Raw genomic sequence first — 22,607 nt, forward strand, 5'->3', positions numbered from 1 at the left:
CATGGGTGATGGCATGTTGTGATACCGGGGGTGCAGGAGCCAGGGAGGTAAGTGTAATTTGTTCTTTTTTTGTGTTTACCCCTTCTTCAGGAATAAATCAGTAAAATCCCCTGCTGGACAACCCCTTTAAACGCCCTCACCAATCATGAAAAGGGAGTGCTTAATCCTAGTCTGAATTGTAGTTGACTAGTAGACAGTCTTAAAGGGAACCTGTAACCAAGACAATGGTAATCTATCGACCATCATGTTATAGAGCAGGAAGAGTTGAGCAGATTGATATAAATCTTTGTTGAAAAAGATTCAGTATAAATTGTAACATGTTGATTGAAGTCTTTGCTCATTCTCTGTTAAAGAGTCCAGTGGGCGGTGTCACTAAATGGGCTGGACTCTTTACCATGGAAACATCAGAGAATTCAATCAATAAATTACAATTTATACTGAATCTTTTCCCATAAAGATATATATCAATCCGCTCAGCTCCTTCTGCTCTATAACATGATGCCGGTAGCTTAGGTAGCATTTTCTTGATGACGGGTTCCCTTTAAGTAGACACAGGGGAGTATATTTTAGATTGTTAGATCTACTATTGTTCAGGCTGGTACCATGATATAACATGTGGGCAGTGAAATAAGGTAGTTAAGTGCCTGGTCCCTAGATGGTGACTGATCATATGGTGACGGATGAAGTAAATACTATGCCTTTCCTTAGTTAGCTTCTTACTAAAAACTTAGTTTTTCAGCCGTTTCCATTGTACTTTTTTCCAAAATATCATAAGGATACTGATATTGACCCCAACTTTTGCTTTTCTTCTGCAGGCACATTTACTGGACGGACTGGGGAGACAAGCCATACATTGGCAGAGTTGGCACCGATGGCAAGAACAAAACAGTTATCATCTCTACTAAATTGGAATGGCCTAATGGAATGACAATAGATTACACCAATGACAAGCTCTACTGGGCTGACGCCCACTTGAACTACATTGAGTACGTACTTAGAGAAGAATAAAGCAACTCGGTAACTGTTCACATACATGGCATGACTCTATGTAATAGTGACTAGGACATTGAGCTGTCTATAAATCACTGTCAAAGTGGACACAACAACAGCTCTTGGTGAAGGCCTCTACGCAGTCTACCTAATAATAGTAAATCACTGATCAGGTTTATAGAAACAGCAGTTCAGTAGCAGATCAGATCCCCACATACTGACGGCTCTTTCACTCCCCCTCATGTCCAGGGCTAAAGGAAATAGTTTTTTTTCATTCTTGCAATGGATCTTATGTGAAAAATAAAGGACTTAAAAATAAAACTTAAACATTACCGCATTACTGAAAAGTCTAGAAACTTTTAAAGGGAACCCACCACCATGAAAATACTACATGATCTATCACCATCATGTTATAGAGCAGGAAGAGCTGAGCAGATTGATATATAACTTTATGGTAAAAGATTCAGTATAACTTGTAACTAGTTGATTGTAATCCCTGCTAATTGTGGTAAGGAGTCCAGTGGGCGGTGTCACTCAATAGACTGGACTCTTTAGCATGGAAACATCAGAGAGTCCAATCAATAAATTACAAGTTATACTGAATCTTTTCCCATAAAGATATAAATCAATCCGCTGCTGATAGATTAGGTAGCATTTTCATGCTGATGGGTTCCCTTTAACATGTTGTCCGGACAAGTAAAAAGTATAGATTGCATCGGATCTCAGCCGTGATACCTGCTGTGATTGTGAGTTATAGGTAGGTAAACACTAGGCAGCTAATGACCAAATCTGACTGACATCCTCCATTATGGTTTATAGCTCAGGGCTGAGACTTATGCTACGTTTACACGGATTTCGAAGTAACGATTTTTGTTTTATAACGATCAGCGTTTAAATGGAACGATATATCATATAGAAAATTCGTTATCGCAAAAATTCGCCCGATAATCGTTCCGTGTAAACGTAGCATTAGGGTCCATTTACACAGGAAGATTATCTGACAGATTATCTGCCAAAGATTTAAAACCAGAGCCAGGAACAGACTATAAACAGAGATCAGGTCATAAAGGAAAGCCTGAGATTTCTTCTCTTTCTAAATCCATTCCTGCCTTTGGCTTCAAATCTTTGGCAGATCATCTGTCAGATAATCTTTCTGTGTAAATGGACCCTTATGCTACGTTTACACGAAACGATTATCGGGCAAATTTTTGCGATAATGATCGAATTCGAATGATAATCGTACGTGTAAATGTGGCGAACGATTCACCGATCGTTCCGTGTAAACAGTCGTCGCGCGATAGTCCGGCTGCGCGCCGCCCGCAGTCCCGCCCGCCCCCCGCTCATCCGCAGCCCCCTACCCCGGCTCGATCGCCGCCGGTCCGATCGCCCCCCTGCCACCGCTCCGATCGTCCCACCTGCTTCGATCGACCCACCCCCCCCCCGCCTTCGCTCCGATCGACCCCCGCTCCGATTGCCCCCACCGCCGCGGCCAAGAGCATACGTTACCTGCTTCGCGCTGCAGGTCTTCCGACATCCCCGGCTCCCATCTTCAGCGCATTGATTGAGCCGGGCTGCGGGCGGGCCGGGCTGCGGGCGCGCGATCGCAAAACGATTTTTCCGTACGATATATCGTACTGTCTAAACGCTGATCGTTATAAAAAAAAAACGTTACTTCGAAATAGTTAATCGTACGATCGGGCCAATAATCGCCTCGTGTAAACTTAGCATTAGTCTGATTTAAACTTGGATATCGGGATAACATGTGACATACAATATTTGTAGAAATAGCTGTAAATTCCGTAATACAGATGCAGATCGGCATTCACGTACAGAGCCTATTACTAGTGATGAGCGAATAATGAGATATTCGATATTCGTACGCATATCCCGCGAATATTCGATCGAATATTCAATCCCATTAAAGTCTGTGGGAACAAGTATTCGATTAGTGAAAAACATCTATTTGACCACTTGGAGGGTAAAACCAGAAGCTGGGGGATTTGAACGCTTATCGAACATTTATCGAATATTCGCGGGATATTCGTACGAATATCGAATATTCGAATATCTCACTATTCGATCGAATATCTATTCGATCGAACAGTATTCGTTCATCACTACCTATTACACAGCTCAATAATGTGTTACAATATTAACAGGCAAAAAAACTTTAACCCTTTAACCCTCTCCCTCCCTTTTAGTGCCCTAACATTTTTATTTTTCTCTCTTCTTAAACAAAATATCATCTTAATGGTTAAATATCTGGCATCACAATTTGCTCCATGCCAGCTATTGACAGCCGCTGTCAGCCGTCACCGGGTATGGAGACGGTTCAGCTGCTAAGCCCACTCCATACACCCTTACTGGCCCCATGTTGAAAATACCCATCATGGGTTGTTAAAGAAGTAATCCAGGATTAGGAAAATATAGCTGCTTATTTCAAATAACAGAATATTACAACTGGGCTCCACTGACTTAAGTGAAACTGAACTGCAACACACTGAGGACAAGAGTGGCACCATTTCTGCAAGGAAGTCACAGTTTTTTCAATCCCAGATATTTCCTTTAAGGGGTTAAATAGAGTTGAAAGAGAACACAAGAAAAAAGGGGACACAGTCTGAGGAAGATCTTTAAAAAGTAGTTTACTGAAAGAGTAGTAGATACTTGGAACAAACTTCCAGCAGATGTGGTAGGTAAATCTACAGAAGTGAATGTAGACCTCTGGCTGGGATATATAATATATTATAATATAAATATTTTATAATAGGTAATTAATATAAGGGCAGACTAGATGGACCAGGTGATTTTTTTTTTAATTGTTCCATTTCCTGGCACTGTACCTTTAGCTGAAAAGCTTCTTTTATTATGTAAAAACTATGCAGGAATTCTATAGAACTTTGCAGAACAGAGATTTTAATATGTTTTCTGTCTGTGTGAACTTAAAATGATCAGAGATGAGCTTAGCAACGCCAGACAGGTTATACAAAGACAAGAAGGATAAAGGAGTACCATCACTTTGGTGTGAGGACAAATAGTACTTGAAAGAGTTTCCAACCTGACCTACTTACCAAACCTCCAACATCCGCAAACCTGCACTTTTAGGCCACTTTTTAGGATAAACTTTCATGTGTGTGTAGATGAGGAGTAACACTATTTCTGGCCATATATTATTATATTTTTGTATATGGGATTTTCAGCCCCTCCATTAATTTTCAGTTGTCCCTGAGCTAGTGGGTATAGACTAGCTTTCTGTGATGTCTCATACACTGCATAAAACATAAGAGGAGATCCTGCATACCTATATCTCTATAAAGCACTCTCAAAAGCAGCAGCAGCATGGAGGACATTATAGAGCAGTATTGTATGGTGAACTATAACACTTACTACAAGCTGCTGGAACTTCTCTGTCTCTGTCTCACCCTGCAACCCCCCCATTTTCCATAGACTTCTACAGGAAGCTATAACTTGATCTCTTAGTGAGCTGATCTTTCTCCAGCTAGATTTATATATTACAAAGTGTCTTATATTTGGATGTAATACTGAATCGTGCAGATTTAGTTGAAACACAGTGACCACGTAAATATTACATAATACAAAATATTCTTGGATATTGTGCTATAGTGTTATAAAATAAGTTTATTCCTGCAAGAGCCGTGCCACTAAGGAACGCTGTATGATATGATGATGTCATCGATGATGATGTCATTTAATATTACACGTTATGGGTACTAGATTTCTTTAGAAGGGACATTGATTCATAGATTTATTCTGATTGCCATATTCTTTGTCAAGGACAATTTTTTTTTCTCTCTAGTATGGGGCAATTGGCATCTGCAAAAGTTACAGGTGGAGCTTGATGAGTACTTTTTTTTTTTTTCAACCTTATCAAGTATGTAACTATGCGCATTTAAAGTCGTTATCCAGGGTTAGAAAAAAAACACATGACACCCCTGTCCTCAGGTTGTGTCTGGTATTACTACCTGGTTCCATTCACTTCAATGGAACTGAACTACAAAATCACACCCAAACAGAGGACAAGAGTGGTGCTGTTTCCGGTAGGCCATGAGCAATGTTTTAAAGTGGATTAAGCATAATAAACATTTCATCATGGTCACAGACAGGAAAGAATTGCTCCCCCCCCCTCCTCGGTCAGTGACAGAACCAGCAAGCGGAATTAGTCATATGCAGACAGGTCTTCTCGTATTCTAATTTACCATTAAGTAGGATCAATTGACTAAAATTCCATTTTGAATTGTCTAAAATTCCATTTTCGGAAATGAAAACATTCTCTATATTTGATTTTTTTAAGGGAACCTATCATCACTTTCATGTTTCTTGTACCATAAGCCATTGGGGGGGGTCTGTGATAGTTTCTGCCTGACCCCCCCCCCCCTCGACGTGATGAATAGATGTCCCTATGTCCCTTAAGCCCCTATTCCACGGGTCGTTTAAAGGAGCAATATCGTTCGTATTCGGCCGATATCGGCCGCTACGAACGATATTCGTCCCGTGGAATAGAGTGCAACGATCAGCCGACATCGTTCATGTCGGCTGATCGTTGCAGTCGCTTGTTTTTCAACATGTTGAAAAACAAGCGACTGATATAGCAGCGATCTGCTGTCGTCGCTCCTTGAATAGGAGCATCGGCAGCAGACGCTGCTATATCCTATGGGCTGCCCGGACGATCAGCGATCCCCCGGGCAGCCCCCCGCAGCTCCATGCCGCCCCCTCCCGCACTCACCCACTCGCTGCAGCCGCGTTGAATAGTGGCGGCAGCGAGCGGGGAACGAGGAGCAAACGAGCGCTAATAGCGCTCGTTTGCTCCTCCAAACGACTCGTGGAATAGGGGCATTACTCTATGTGTGGTTCTCAGCACCATCCACAAGCTTAGATGCTGCACATTTGATATATACCTGTATAAAACTTGTCTGTGTCTTCTTTCTGCTCTATAATCACTTCATGGACAGTGTCACCTAGGCGGGGCTTCACGGGAGTTGAGTCGTCTTCACAGCAGGGACATAGGGCACAACTGCCATGAAGCCCCGCCTAGGTGGCACTGTCCACCAATAAAATGAAGCGAGTGTAAGGGGTGGTTGATAGTATAACCTTTTTTTTGTTTTGCATAAGCCATTCCTTTGTTGTTTGTCTCAGTAGTCTCCTTCTGCATTGTCTCTATAGGTACTCGGACTTGGACGGTAGACACCGGCACTCTGTATATGACGGTGGCCTCCCCCATCCCTTTGCAATCACTATATTTGAAGATACAATATATTGGACAGACTGGAACACTAGAACGGTGGAAAAGGGAAATAAGTACGATGGGTCTGGAAGGATGATGTTGGCCAATACCACACACAGACCATTTGATATCCACGTATATCATCCCTACAGACAGCCCATAAGTGAGTTCTGTTACTGTTGCATTATGGGTAATTCCTGGAACATGAAAACCACTCAAAAACAAGTAGTACAGTCACGTCACGACCATGGTCAATTTGAAATTATTATAGAAGTCCTACCAAAATTCATTATATTGATTTTATTTGTGAAAAAAAGAAACTGTTTAAAGGGAACCTGTCACCCCCCGTGCAATCAGTGGGGGTCACAGCACCCAGACCCCTCCTAAAGTAAAGTTTTTGACATATCTCTATGATACATCAAAAGTTTTCTGAAATGTCAGTTACACTTTAAAGGGAACCTGTCACCCCCCCGTGCCGGGGTGACAGGCTCCCGACCCCCGTTAGAGCTCCCTATACTTACCTAATCCCGCCGAGTCCCGCTTCTGGAGGTGGTCGGGTGATGAAGATCTCAGCCGCTGCAGCCTGGCGCGCACGCTGAGAGATGAGTCCAACACCCATAGAGAATGACAGGAGAGTCCAGCGCTCGGTCATTCTCTATGAGCGGGCTGCAGCGGCTGAGATCTTCATCACCCGACCACCTCCAGAAGCGGGACCCGGCGGGATTAGGTAAGTATAGGGGGCTCTAACGGGGTCGGGAGCCTGTCACCCCGGCACGGGGGGGTGACAGGTTCCCTTTAAAGTGTAACTGACATTTCAGAAAACTTTTGATGTATCATAGAGATATGTCAAAAACTTTACTTTAGGAGGGGGTCTGGGTGCTGTGACCCCCACTGATTGCTAGAACCAGTGGGGAGAAGCATGCGGCCACTGACCCCCACTGTCTTATACTCTATAGACTTTCTTCTCCCCATTGACTCTAATGACCAGTCAGGGTCTCGGCACCTTGACCCCCATCTATTAATATTTTTAATTTCAATTTTTATTGGTACAACTGGGTCTTGTGCATATATAGTTGCTCTGACCGTTTCTGTATTATAGACCTGCAGGCACTCTACAATATGGCTCCTTTTATGAGACACTGTATTGCCCTCTATAAGCAATTCCTCTAGGAGAGAATACTTTCTTTCTATAGCATACAATATGGCGGTTCCCATGGGTTAATACAGGGATATGGATGTCCTATCACAGGTTCATACAGCTCAGATCTGTAATATGGCTGTGTGGCTGAAAAAATCTGGAAACTTGAGTCAATTTTACCATTGAAATGGACCAGTTCTAGCCTTTAGGAATTTACATTATATGGCGGTATACAGTATTTTGTTTATGTACTGTATGTGCAGTGATATGGGGTTACCTATAGGAATTTGATGGCCCCATTTTACATTGTTGTATCTTCTGGATTAACTCAACATAAGTGCTCTCTCCTTAAAGGGGTAGTTCAGCAAGAAAAAAATAAAAAATAAAAAAATATATATATATATTTCAAAAGGAAGTGGTGTATTCTTTCCCGTCTGACACACTGCTCTCTGCTGCCACCTCTGTCCATGTCAAGAACTTTCCAGTGCAGGATAGGTTTTCTATGGGGATTTACTGCTGCCCTGGACAGTTCTTTTCATGGACAGAGGTGGTAGCAGAGAGCACTGTGTCAGACTGGACAGAATTCACCACTTCCTGCAAGACATACAGCAGCTTATAAGTACTTTTTATAAGTAATTTTTTAATAGAAGTAAATTACAAATCTCTGGCACTTTTTGGCACCAGTTGAATAAAACTTTTTTTCTGAACTACCCCTTTAATTTTTAATATTTTCAGGTCTTATAGTCATGTGAAGCAGTCTATAGGTTCAGCATAAATGCACTAACCTATTCTTTCATTTTAGTGAACAATCCCTGCGGCAGGAACAATGGCGGCTGTTCTCACTTGTGTCTCATCAAAGAAGGAGGCCAAGGCTACACTTGTGAATGTCCAGACAATTTCTTGGCCATGCAGTTTGGAAACGTTGTTCGCTGCCTCCCTTCCTGCTCCAGTACACAGTTCTTATGTGCTGACAGTGAAAGGTAAGAACATATTATTAAAATACTTAAAGGGGATGTAGATTTTATTGTATTGATTAGAACCAGATACTAATTTTTCTCTTTAGTTTCTATTGCATGATGGACATGGACTCAATAGTAGTGATGAGCGAAGTGATGGGCTTAGCAGCTGAACCGTCTCCATACCCGGTGACGGCTGACAGCGGCTGTCAATAGCTGGCATGGAGCAAATTGTGATGCCAGATATTTAACCATTAAGATGATATTTTGTTTAAGAAGAGAGAAAAATAAAAATGTTAGGGCACTAAAAGGGAGGGAGAGGGTTAAAGGGTTAAAGGTTTTTTGCCTGTTAATATTGTAACACATTATTGAGCTGTGTAATAGGTAGTGAAGAACGAATACTGTTTGATCGAATAGATATTCGATCGAATAGTGAGATATTCGAATATTCGATATTCGTACGAATATCCTGCGAATATTCAATAAATATTCGATAAGCGTTCAAATCCCCCAGCTTCCGTTTCACCCTCCAAATGGTCAAATAGATGTTTTTCACTAATCGAATACTTGTTCCCATAGACTTTAATGGGATCGAATATTCGATCGAATATTCGAACATTCGCGGGATATTCGTACGAATATCGAATATTCGAATATCTCACTATTCGCTCATCACTACTCAATAGTCTGGCTCAGACCATGCTTATAGGAATGCTAACATTTTTTTAGGCATGCTATGTGACCTGTACAGTGGTCATTCTATTGGGGAGGATTACTTCAAAATGTATATAGTAAAATGGAAAATTAAAAAAAAAAAAAACATGATTTAACACATTCACTTTCAGAACTGATTCACAAGTATGTAGATATTGCTCCACATCTGTGTATAGTCATTGCAAGTTACTGAACCTTTGGTTTGTGTCCATGCACAACACATTCATTCTTTATGTCTCCATACTAAAGATGTATCCCGATATGGTGGAAATGTGATGGCCAGCGAGATTGCCGGGATGGGTCCGACGAGCCACCTACCTGTCCCCATCGGTACTGCCGCGTGGGCCAGTTCCAGTGCAACGATGGAAACTGTACAAGCTCTCACTTCTTGTGTAACACTATCCCAGACTGCCGAGACAACTCAGATGAAGATCCTGTGCTTTGTGGTGAGCCGAGGGACATGATGGAGTATTCTTTGTATACAGTGATATGAAATATCTATCTATCTCTATCTATCTCCTATCTATCTATCTATCTATCTATCTATCTATCTATCTATCTATCTATCTATCTCCTATCTATCTATCTATCTATCTATCTATCTATCTATCTATCTGTGGTTAATGTTAGTTCCCATGCCATCATACTGCATCATTCACAGTCCTTGTTGTTTTATGCAGCTACCCATCAGTGTGAGGACCACCAATGGCAGTGTGCTAACAAGCGCTGTATCCCTGAGGCATGGCAGTGTGACACAGAGGACGACTGCGGGGATAACTCAGATGAAGACAGCACCCACTGTGCTACAAGGACCTGTAATCCGGGGCAATTCAAGTGCAACAATGGACGCTGCATCCCTCAGAGCTGGAAATGCGATGTGGACAATGACTGCGGAGACCATTCAGATGAGCCCATTCAAGAGTGCAGTAAGAATGATTGCAAACTTCTAACACCATAGGAGCTTTACTCCATCTAGTGTCCCCTTATACAGTAATTCAAACGCTTCATCTATATTTTTATAATAAATTTAAGTTAAATTAGTTGGAATTATAGTCAAATCACTGTTCTTGACATCAGGCCTAGGCTTTACATATGGCACTTATGGTATTTTCAAGTATATGCTAGATAAGTGGTCCAAACAATGGAAATTGTAGTTTAATGTTTCGAAATGTAAAATAATGCACTTGGGTAGGAGGAATTTTCTATCCGAGTATCATATCGGCAGTACTGTGTTGGAAATGACTTTAGAAGAGAAGGATTTAGGGGTAGTAATATCTGACTGCCTTAAAATGAGTCACCATTGCAACCAGGCGGTGGGGAAAGCAAATTGTAGGCTTTATATATATAATGGTATGCTGGGCTGTATATATATATATATATATATATATAATGGTATGCTGGGCTGTACAGCTAGAGGTATAACCAGTAGGAAGAGGGAGATTGTGATCCCGCTGTATAGAGCTCTAGTGACATCACATCTGGAATACTGTGTCCAGTTCTGGAGACCTCACCTAAAAAAAGATATTGATAAAATAGAACAGGTCCAAAGACGGCTACAAAAATGGTGGAGGGTGTGAGGCATAAACCATATCAGGAAAGACTTAAGGATTTGAATCTGTATAGTTTGGAGAAAAGAGGGGAAATGATGGAAACCTTTAAGTAGGTTACAGGACTAAATAAGGTTCAGGAGGAGTTAGAAAACAACTGAACTAAAGAACAAGAGGACACAGTGACAAGTTATAGAGGGAAAGATCAGAAGCAACGTAAGAAAATATTACTTTACTGAAAGAGTAGTAGATGTTTGGAACAAACTTCCAGCATATGTGGTTGGCAAATCTACAATAACTGAAAATAAACCTGCCTGGGATAAACATATATCTATCCTAAGATAATAAGAAGGGAAGAGTTTACTCCCACTGAACTGAGACCATACAGAATTCTGACAGATCCCAAAACCATAGCACATAAATCAGCCAACCGCTCAGTGTAATTCCCACTAGGTAGGCAGGTGTGTGTGTGTGTATATATATATATATATATATATATATATATATATATATATATATATATCACTCCATGTGCATTTTTTAAGAGTAATGTGAAGTGAAATAGACATTATAAGATGACTTGTAAACTTTGGTGTATTTTCTCCAATCTGCTTTTAGTGGGTCCTGCCTATCGCTGTGATAACCACACAGACTTTGACTGCAAGACAAACTATCGGTGCATCCCACTATGGGCCGTGTGCAATGGTTTCAATGACTGTAGAGATAACTCTGATGAAGAAAACTGTGGTAAGTAAGATTGGTGTTAGCATTTCAGCCCTAAGCTTTAAAGGGGTAGTGCGGCGCTAAAAAATTATTCACAGAATAACACACATTACAAAGTTATACAACTTTGTAATGTATGTTATGTCTGTGAATCGCCCCCTTCCCCGTGTCCCACCACCCCCACCTGTGTACCCGGAAGTGTGTGGTGCATTATACATTACCTGATCCGTGTCGAGGCCGTCCACCATCTTGTGCCAAACATCATCTTCGGACAGACGGACGAATCGCTGCCGCCGTCCCCCCTCCGCTGCGTCACAACTGTGCTCAGCCGCGATTGGCTGAGCACAGTTATGCTCAGCCAATCGCGGCTGAGCGGCTGATGACCGGCGGAGGGCCTCGTCACGGATAAGGTAATGTATAATGCACCAACACTTCCGGGTACACGGGTGGGGGTGGTGGGACACGGGGAAGGGGGCGATTCACAGACATAACATACATTACAAAGTTGTATAACTTTTTAATGTGTGTTATTCTGTGAATAATTTTTTTGAGCCGCACTACCCCTATCTGGTCTTCCAAAAAATGCTTATAATCTCAGGTGCTTATATTAGTGATAGATATCTGTGTACAACCCTGTGGAATATGTTGGCGCTATATAAGCCACATGAAATATTTACAGTAGAATACAAACATTGTTCCCGGTTCCTCCAGTCTTCACTGACTGAATTATCCAAATCAATAAGCAGAATTATTTTGTCAGCATGTATGTCATTGTTATTGGGCTATGCCCCATGGAGCAAAGTCAGTGGTTCCCTTCATAGAGAATGAGCCAATATCTGTTCTCCGGGGCTTTATGCCAATGATTATTAAACCATTTTAAAGCTTAACAAAATACTTGTATAATCATTACGGTCACTGAACCAGCAAATCCTACCTGTGAATGATTGGAATTTGCAGAACAAAGAACATGTGATCCACTTGGGGACTTTCGCTGTGAAAATCATCGCTGTATTCCTCTGCGCTGGAAATGCGATGGAGACAATGACTGCGGGGACGGATCTGATGAGCGTAACTGCAGTAAGTGACTCGCTACAAATTGTTCATGAGATTGTTCTGTAAATAAAGACGCTACCGAAATTATGGAAATGGCGGCCCTGCCCTACAGTATGTAACTACATTATATAATACTCCACTTACACAGGGTTGTAGGTTAGGTTGTGGTACTTTTTACTTTCTGTAAGTTGGAATTTTGTTCTGGTAATGGAATAGCCCAAACATTGGGAGGATCCTGATAAATAAGGTGACAGGACCCAAATGTGTAGCCTCACCTTTAGGCTGTAGTCACATGTAGTTTTGAAGTGTACCCTTCATTAAAAAAGTTTGCTAGAGAGACAGAGAAACATATTAAAAGTTTTATTAGTCGGGATTAGAGATTTGCAAAAGTTAAGTTCGGCAGGTTCGCTAAACTTTAATGTAAAGTTCAGGTTTGACCCAAACCAAACTTTAACAAACCGCACTAAAACGGCTAAACGCTTGCAGGCCTTTAGCTATTTTACTGCGGTTTCAAAATGTTGCTCATGATACTTACCTGTCTGCACCCCCTCCCCCATGATGTCCTTCTTCTCCGCTTCTGTCCCTTCTTCTCTGGTGACAGCCCGCTCAGCCACTGGCTGTCCCAGTCAGCCAGTGATTGTCTGAGCAGGCCGTAACTATAGAGCCGTCTGAAGACACTGTAGAGGCACAAGAGGACACCAGGGGAGCACAGACAGGTGAGAATTTCTTCTTCTTTTTTTTTTTTTGGTTTGCTGCAGCCATCTTCCTGAACTTTTTCCGAACTTTGCAAAAAGTTTGCAAAGTTCGGAACAAATCTGGGTTCAGGAGGCTTGGCTTGCTCATCTCTAGCCAGGATCTGCGTGATAAGACCCCAATCAGTAGACTGCACTCTCCTCCCCCCTGCTCTGCGTCCCAGATGAATCCTATAGACTTGCATTTAAAGTCCATTGAGATCACATGACACAAAGTGAATGCTTTGCTCACAGACGTCTCCCAGCTCATTCTCCTGATTGGTCATGGTGTGAATACTCAATCCCTGACCAATCAAACAAATCTTTTATTTAATGACAGCACCCATTTAAAGGAGAAGTCTGGCATTTTTTAAAATTTGGCAGTTGGCAGGGGCAGGGGGGGAATTTGATCACAGCTATGAACTTACCTCTCCCTGTGCCCATGCTGAGCAGCGGAACTGGCCTTGGGACCCCTGTTGGGAGGCATTTTTTTCCCCGAGCTGTGATGACGTCACAAATCGGTGGGGGGCAGAAGGCCTGTCCCAGCTGATGGATAGGAGGCTCAGCCAATGGGTGACTGGAGCAGCATCCCCCCCTAGTCACTCACTGGCTGAGCGGCCAGTCCATTAGCCTGGTCAAGACGTGTCAGTGCCAGAGATCACGGAGACCAGTTGGGGTCCCGAGGCCGGTCCCGCCACTCACCGCGGGCACAAGGGGAGGTAAGTTTGTCCTTGTAAGTTTGGACGGGGATCGCTGTGTATGATTAAAGTGATTAAAAGGGCACTGTCATTGAGAAAACCTTTGACATGTCAACTGTTTGATCAGCCAGGGTCTTAATGATAAGACCCCCACTGACCAGGAGAACGAGTGAGGAGCAAAAAATTTGTGCAAGAAACCCCCCAAACTAGCATATACGAGAAGCCGGTCCAGAGCTGTAGATTTAGCACTCAGGCCCAGTGGCGTCAATTTTGATAAATTGAGTTTTGGGTAGAATTGTTGATAGGGTGCACTTATATACTTGTTATAGACAGCTTCCTCCATTCATCTCTGTGCACCACTTTCTTCTTTGACCCAGAGAAAATGCTGTACATGTGTCAGGACATGTGTCTACATATTCTCTTTCAAATGCTTATTGCAGGCCCCCGGGAGTGCACAGAAAGTGAATTCCGATGTGACAATCTTCACTGTATTCCCAGCCGCTGGCTTTGTGATCATGACAACGACTGTGAAGATAACTCAGATGAAAGAGATTGTGGTGAGTAGAGAACACGCTCTGTAATTGTAATGTTACACCAGAATGGGCCTCTCTCCTGTTTCATTGATGTGTAAGTCGTGATCAAGAACTAATGTATCCAGTAGTCTGGTGTCCAGAATTGTAAATTACATATATCATGTACTTCAGAGCTGAAATCTCCTAACATTCCTTGCCAGTTCAATGTTTGAATCAAGGTGTATCTTGGCAATTTCTGTTCAAGCAAGAATAGCATACAGTATGCTGCCCCTGCTCCATTCATTCTCTATGGGGCCACTGAGCGCTGCTAGGAACAGATTGGCTTTATTATCTACATGATAGGGTATAACGTCTTTAGGTGGGGATATCCCTTTAAATTGCATTTACAGCTGGAAAAAACTATACATTTGTATGACTTGTATGTATACTTATAAAGTATTTCATGCTGATGACTTTTTGCTCTTTTATAGATATGAGAACTTGTCATCCTGGTTATTTCCAATGTAATAGTGGCCATTGTGTCTCTGAGCGATTCAGGTGTGATGGAACAGCTGACTGTCTAGACTTTTCAGATGAAATAACGTGCCGTAAGTATAAGTATAGGGCTGGTTATGTCCCTCGCATATTGTCCTTTAAACTACGTGTTTTGGTTTTACTGCTGTAGGAAAGTTGTCTGTTAATGGGAAGACTTTGCTGTATTGTGCATCTTAGCAATGTCTTTCAAAGGGTTACTAGTTAAAGGAGAAGTCCGGCAAAATTTTTTAATAAAATATTAAGTTGCACCCAAAAGTTATACAAATCCCCCATATACACTTATTACAGGAAATGCACATAAAGTGCTTTTTTTCCCTGCACTTACTACTGCATCAAGGCTTCCCTTCTTGGATAAAATGGTGATGTCACTTCCTGGATAAAATGGTGATTTCACGACCCGACTCCCAGAGCTGTGCTGGCTGTGGCTACTGGAGAGAATGATGGCAGGGGCACACTGAGGGACACAGGGCACTGGAGGGACACTGAGCATCCCTCTGCCATCTTCCTCTCCAGCAGTCACAGCCCACACAGCTCTGGGAGTCGGGTCGTGACATCACCATTTTATCCAGGAAGTGACATCACCCTTTTATCAAGGAAGTGACATCACCCTTTTATCCAGGAAGTCACATCACCATTTTATCCAGGAAGTGAAGCACTTCATAAGCATTTCCTGTAATAAGTGTATATTGGTGATTTGTATATTTTTTGGGGGGGCAATACAATACTTTAATAAAAAATTTCGCTGGACTTCTCCTTTAAGGAGAGTTCATTAAGGCATGTGAAGACTTCCTGCTCCTCTGGGGATTCTGGGAAAAAAGGATATGCAAATAGCCCTCACACCACTTAGGCAGAGTAGTGTCCCTTCATGTCAGTGTATCACTCCATCTAGTAGTCTTTGAACATTTGTTGGGAATATATGCCAAGCTAAAAGTCTCTCAAAAATGAAAGACAGTCGTAGACAGAGTGAAACACTGATTAAAAGCCACACCACTTTGCCTAAAGGCCCTATTAGACGGAATGATTATCGGCCGTATTCGGCCGATAATCGCCCTGTGTTATAGAAGGCAATGGTCAGCTGACATGAACAATGTCGGCTGATCATTGCTGTTGTCTGTCTTTCAACATGTTGAAAGACAAACGGCAATGATAGCGTCGCTCCGTGGAACAGGAGCCGCCGCAGCAGACTGCCACTATCCTCTATGGGCTGCACGGATGATCAAGCGATCATCTAGGCAGCCCCCCGCAGCTCCCCTTGGCCTCCCCTGTACTCACCTGCTCAGTGCCGGCGCTTGTAGTAGCGGCAGCAGCGAGCGGGGGAACAGGAAGCAAATGAGCGCTGACAGTGCTATCAATATCTGTAAGAAGAGTAAAGGGCCCTTTACACACAAAGATTATCTGACAGATTTTTGCAGCCAAAGCCAGCAACAGACTATAAACAGAGAATAGGTCATAAAGGAAAGACTGAGATTTCTCTTCTTATTAAACCGATTCCTGGTTTGGCTGCAAAAACCTGCCAGATATCTGTCAGATAATCTGTGTATGTAAAGGAATCCTTAAAGGGAGAGAAGCAGGGAGAGATTGCTGTATTCTTATATTGCTCCTCTTAGCCAAATGGCACAACACTTTTGTGCCGATTTGGCTAGTAGAAGAATAGGCCTGTTTCCATAGCATGCTGCCCTTGCATAGGAATTAGTGACTATGTTACAGGAAGATGCCCAGGTGGCAGTCTCCATAATATTTATGGCAGTAATGGTCATACAGCTGAAAGGAATCAGGAATGGAGCCAATGGTTGTCTCTAGTGAGAATGTGACATGGGAGCCTGGTCCATAACAGAACCAAGGGCCAGAGCCAGGAGTAGAACCAAAGGCAACTTTCTAAAGGATTAAGCAAAGGCGACATCTAAGAACAAGGATGATGTCAGGATCAGTGTCACCACCAGTAACTTTAGCACCAGAAAGGAGAGTCAGCAAGCAAAGCATGGCAGGGTGTTTTCCCATGTCAGGACTGGGTGCTGCTTGTGTTATCAATCTGCAGCCATGACAGGAGAGCATGGTTCAGCAAGGCTGCCTCAGTATAAAACGTGTAAGGCTGGGTTCACACTACGTTTTTGCAATCCGTTTTTTGCAACATGTGCATCTGTTTTGATCCATTTTTTCATTGAATTCCATTATTACAAAAAAGTTTTTTTTAACATAAATGTAGTCAACCTCAATTTTGTGTCTGTTAAAAAACGGATTAATAATGGAATTCAATGGAAAAACGGATGCACACGTTGCAAAAAACGGATTGCAAAAACGTAGTGTGAACCCAGCCCAATACCTTACTAGGACACAGCAGTCAACAGGGACCAAGACTGGAACTGGACGAGGCGAATGTTAGTAACACTAATGTGTTACAGGCCGCAGTCAGCTCTGTGCATCCCTATTTTCCACACCGACTGGGCGAATTTAATAAAGGGGGTTTCCAGAATCTCTAAAACACAGGTCGATTCCCTGTTCAGGAGCCTCATCTTTCGGCCAGACAAGTACAGAGAGTGTCTGTAGCTCTGGAGGCCCTGCATTACACAGTCCACTGATTTAATGGGAACTGTGTAATGCTTAATTATGCCTGTGGTGGCGCTGCAGGGAAATGAAGTACTTCTGTCAGGTACCCTGCAGGTTACAGCTGATTGCTAACGGCTTCATCAGGGACACAATAATGTTGGGACACATCTAACAACAGAAGGGGTTTTCCCCAGCAGACAGTCACTGTAAGAGTAACGTGGCTCTAGTTGAACGGTGTATATGAAGTTCAAGAAATGAAATCACGTTTGGGAACTTTTCCCAAAACAAAAGTTTTTAGGGCCAGTGTTTCATACAGAATAGAGCGATAATGTGTCTGGATACACGCTCCGGAGGTTTTAATGCATCCCTAAAAAAATCATGATGAAGCCCTATAGAGGGAGAAAATAGGAAAGGCTTCTGTCTGCCGCCTTTATAATGTGCATATAAAGAGATTTTGGGGCATTGCTGATAGAGATATCCATTTTTCCAGCCATAATTACCAAGGCTATAAAGTAAAAAGCATAATTCTCTTCTGCCAGGCGGCCTGCAATAAAAAACAAGGATTGGGAATAATTAGAAATTAATTAAAGTGAGAAATGTTTCAATCCAATTAATTAAGTTGGTGAGGAGCGTTCTATCATCAGCCGCCGCCGGTGCTATCGCTCTATACAGGGCAAGAATGAATACATGAGACGGGAAGAGCTTGTATGATGAGTCTTCTTATTATTCAGGCTTGTTTTATTCCACTTATTATGGGAGGTTATGATGTTTTTGAGATATTATCTCATTCTAGAACAGTCAAATGGGAACTGGCCAAAATTGATACCAGGGAAGGTTCTATAATTATATGTTAAAGGGTCTTTTTTGGCAAATGTAAAACTTAAAGGGAACCTGTCACAACGGACGCGGGCACAGAGCTCGCCAGACCCCCCGGGTGCAAGTCCCACTCCTGGAGCCGGTCCCGGGGCAAAGATATCAGCGCCCGAAGCCGTGTGCGCGTGCTGCAGAGATGTGTCCGATGCCCATAGAGAATGACGGCTCAATTAATTCTCTATGGGCATCGGACTCATCTCAGGTAATTTGCATACAGCGTGCGCACGGCTTCGGGAGCTAATATCTCTGTCCCGGGACCAGTTCCAGGAGCGGGACTTGCCGGAAAGGGTAAGTATCGGGGCTGCACCGTTGGGTCGGGTGGGCTCTGTGCCCGCATCCCTGGTGACAGGTTCCCTTTTAGCCGCAGCCAGAGAGACCTTATCTCTTCAAGAACAAAGGGGTAGGGTGGTAATTTTTTATCACCCTATCTGTCGGTGGTTGGTTGGGAGAGCCCCATATACTTCATACCGACAGCAGAATCTGCTGTGATCAGCGGGTATGGCCGACAAAAGTATAAGGTGTACTCCTTGTGCATTAATACAATGACAGAGCCCATACTTACCTCCCTTACTCCCCTGCTGCTCCTGCTGTCAGAACTTTAGTCCTGGCTTTGCCGTCTCCTGATGTTATACCTTCCCGCTCTGTGATTGGCTAAGTGGGGGCCAGGACATCATTGGAGGCTGCCAGTGGGGATCAGAAGACCTGACAGCTGGAGGAGCAAGAAGCAAGGGAGGTAAGTACTGTATGCATGCTCCTATTGTATTAATTCATTGGGATTTATTTAATATTGGCTAATACTATAACATATAACTGTAACTAATTTGAAGATGAAAATATATACTGTATTACTATCATCTATAGCAACTCGCTATCCCAATGGAACATACTGCCCTCCATTCATGTTTGAGTGTAAGAACCACATCTGTATCCTGCCATACTGGAAGTGCGATGGCGACAATGACTGTGGAGATGATTCCGATGAAGAACTCAACCTCTGCTGTAAGTTTGATCCTGTATGTAGAGATCTCTGGGGTAGTCGGTGATACCATTAGATGTTCTGAGCTTTGTTTCTGATCACAGTGGACATCCCTTGTGAGCCTCCCTTCCGTATGCGATGTGACAACAACCGCTGCATCTACAGACATGAGGTGTGCAACACCGTGGACGACTGCGGTGATGGAAGCGATGAGACCGAAGAACAATGTAAGTTTCTTCTGTCAATTTCACAGCCGGTCATGTCTTGGTCTACCATTTATATATCTAACAAACTACAAATCAAAAATACAAAAAAACTATAATTCGCCCAATCGAACGATTCAACGATCAGCGCTTAGACGGAGAAAAATCGTTAGAAGATTCATCTTTCACATAGGGTGAATCTTTGAAAGACTGTTTACACAAAGCGATCTGCGAATTTTTAACGAACGACGATTTGAGAACATGTTCAAAGATCAAAATGAACGATTTTTCGCTCATCGCTTGCTGTTTTTACACAGAACGATTATCGCTCAAATGCGATCGTTATAGCGAAAATTCCAGCATTAGAGACCTCCAATTGGAGAAGGCCGCTGCACTCGTGCCAGCACTGCAGTTTGTCTACCTCCTATTAGGCACAGTGCCATACACTAGTTAGTGGCTGTAGTTAGTATTGCATTTGAAGTGGTATAAGCTGCAATACCTGGTATGAACACCGCACTGTACGGCACTGTGCCTAATAGGAAGTGCAGCTCTTTAATCAACTTATGGGAGTGCTAAGATATTAGATATTAGTAAAAATAAATCCATGAGATCCCTTTTATTAATAATGAATGAAATTGCAACATAATGTAGCTCTTCGGTCCCTGCTCTGCTTGCCCGCCCCCTTCAGTTTTTACATGTCACACATTGTATTAGCTTAATCTTTCTAGCCATGCCAGCCTCTTAAGCTGATTCATTGTATGGCATTCAGGAAACCAGTGAATTGTTAGATCCATGGGGGAGAAGAACAGTACAGGGATACAAAATAGTTATTGTTAGTAATAGTGTAATAATTATAGTTAAAAAATACTGTAAACTTAATCTCTTTGCTTCATGGCAAAACTTTTTGGGTACTATGATTATCCCCTATCTGGGCATCAGTCCATATGATGTAAGGGGACGCTGTGTACTGAACAGAAAGCTGCTTATTATTGTTTGACTACTGCTTATCTTTTCAGAACCCGCTATTCTTATTATATTCGTAATTTTATGTTCTATCTGATACTTTATAGCTAGCAGGACAAAAAAAAGAAAAATTATAAAAAATTAGATTTCAGCTTAGCCATATTAAACAGATTAAGGGGATTGTGGGATTTGCTACTGCTATGAGCAGTTCCTGACATGGACAGAGGTGACAGCAGAGAACACTGTGTCAGACTGGAAAGAATACACCACTTCCTGTAGGGCATACAGCAGCTGATAAGTACTGGAAGAATGGAGATATTTAAATAGAAGTAATTTACACATCTATATAACTTTCTGAAACAAGATGATTAAAAAAATAAATAAAAAATCTCCGGAGTGAATAATCTCATCCGCTCTCATTTCAGTTACTTCCCAAGTGTACAACCATGTAAAATACAACTAAAAGTATATAATCCTGAAATGTCACGTTATGTATACAGGTAAACCTCCCACCCCCCGACCCTGCAAAGAAGATGAATACAAGTGTAGTAACTCTCACTGCATTCCCCACCACTACGTGTGCGATAACTATGACGACTGTGACGACAGCTCTGATGAAGTCGGCTGCAGTACGTATATCCCTCATTCTCATGAATATGAATTTTTTTTTTGTTGGATTTTTTTTTAATTATTTGCAAATTTGGGTCATTGCAGAAATAGCAATGGTTGCTTATTATCTGCGCTCTGTATCCCTTTAGACAGAGGTGCTGGACGACATTGTGGAGAGAACATCTGTGAACATAACTGCACCGACTTAGCTGACGGGGGATTTCTCTGCCATTGCCGACCAGGATACAAAGCCGGCGAGACGGATCGTAATACATGTGACGGTAATTTACGTTTAAGAAAAGAGAGGGAAGAAAGATGTGTGAAGGAGCAGTCCAAAGGCCGTCTCTTCATAAACATGTTCTGTCTCATATTCTCATGTCCTGAGTGTGTGCCCCTTCTGGTTAGCTAGAGATCAAGGCAGCCTCCATCATGGCTATGGGTGCTGAAGGACGGCAGGGTCATCTACAATTAAAATTGGATTTAGTGCATATGTAGTGTCCCACTGCTTGTGTTTCCAGCTCTGTCATAGTTGTCGGACAAGGGACCCCCATACTTGCACTTTTGCTAGTAATGTAGTGATTTGTGTTTGCAGTCTATCTGTTATATGTATTGCCTATGTCTGGTTTATGTACTGTGAATGTTGCTGCCACCTAGTGACTATTTTGTGTCAAGGTCAACACAAGTGACTACTGTATATGTATGCACCAGTTAGACACCCCCACAGGGATGGAAGCAAGGCCGGCTACAGGTTATTGTGGGCCCTTGGGCGACAGAGCCTCAGCGGGCCCCTCATCCATCCACTATGCACAATTACTTGAGACACCAGTAACATACACAAACACACATTACTGACACACACACTTACTGACACACACTTAATGACATACACATTACTAACACAGACTGACACACATTACTGACACACACACTTACTGACACACATTGCTGACTGACACACACACTTACTGACTGACTGACCCACATTACTGACTGACACACATTACTGGCACACACATACTGACATACATTGCTGACTGACACACACGCTAACTGACTGACTGACCCACATTACTGACACACACACATACACACAGTCTGACACATTACTGACTGGCACACACTTACTGACGGACACACACTGATTAACTGACTGATATATACAGACTTTTACTGACACACACACACACACACACACACACACACACACACACACACACACACACACACATACACACAGCCATACACACAGCACTTACAGCTCAGTCTTCTCCCTCTTCCTCTTTGTCTGTCTGGCTGCTCCCCACAGAGTAATTAGGTTGAGGACCTTGCGGTCATGTGATCAGGTCCTTCATCCCTCTCTTTCTGCAGGAGGCTCACAGGTCCTGCTCCTCTGTTCCTCTTCTGATATTCAGCGCTCACCCTGTACTATAGTAAGCAGGCTGAACATCAGAACACCAGGCCCCTTACCCTCTCTGGGCCCCAGCACTTGCCCGGGTAAGCCGTGTGCTGATGCCAGCCCTGCATGGATGGCACTAAGTCAGGGATGGGAAACCTGTAGCCCTCCAGTTGCTGCAAAACTACTA

The 22,607-nt window shown here is 42.7% G+C and overlaps 1 protein-coding gene across 1 annotated transcript in view; it reads left to right on the forward strand.

Moving 5' to 3' along the window:
* The window catches only part of LRP2 (LDL receptor related protein 2), a 163,359-nt gene that overhangs the window by 117,715 nt on the left and 23,037 nt on the right, over positions 1-22,607 (forward strand). The window contains exons 53-65 of the mRNA XM_069984855.1: positions 816-986; positions 6,169-6,392; positions 8,170-8,347; positions 9,287-9,483; positions 9,718-9,963; positions 11,203-11,331; positions 12,265-12,384; positions 14,230-14,346; positions 14,793-14,909; positions 19,135-19,272; positions 19,354-19,476; positions 20,916-21,044; positions 21,174-21,305. Coding sequence (XP_069840956.1) covers positions 816-986; positions 6,169-6,392; positions 8,170-8,347; positions 9,287-9,483; positions 9,718-9,963; positions 11,203-11,331; positions 12,265-12,384; positions 14,230-14,346; positions 14,793-14,909; positions 19,135-19,272; positions 19,354-19,476; positions 20,916-21,044; positions 21,174-21,305 — 2,021 coding nt within the window. The remainder of the gene's footprint in view (positions 1-815; positions 987-6,168; positions 6,393-8,169; positions 8,348-9,286; positions 9,484-9,717; positions 9,964-11,202; positions 11,332-12,264; positions 12,385-14,229; positions 14,347-14,792; positions 14,910-19,134; positions 19,273-19,353; positions 19,477-20,915; positions 21,045-21,173; positions 21,306-22,607) is intronic.

The sequence above is a fragment of the Dendropsophus ebraccatus genome, chromosome 9 (assembly GCF_027789765.1).
Source record: "Dendropsophus ebraccatus isolate aDenEbr1 chromosome 9, aDenEbr1.pat, whole genome shotgun sequence".
Classification (NCBI taxonomy): Eukaryota; Metazoa; Chordata; class Amphibia; order Anura; family Hylidae; genus Dendropsophus; species Dendropsophus ebraccatus.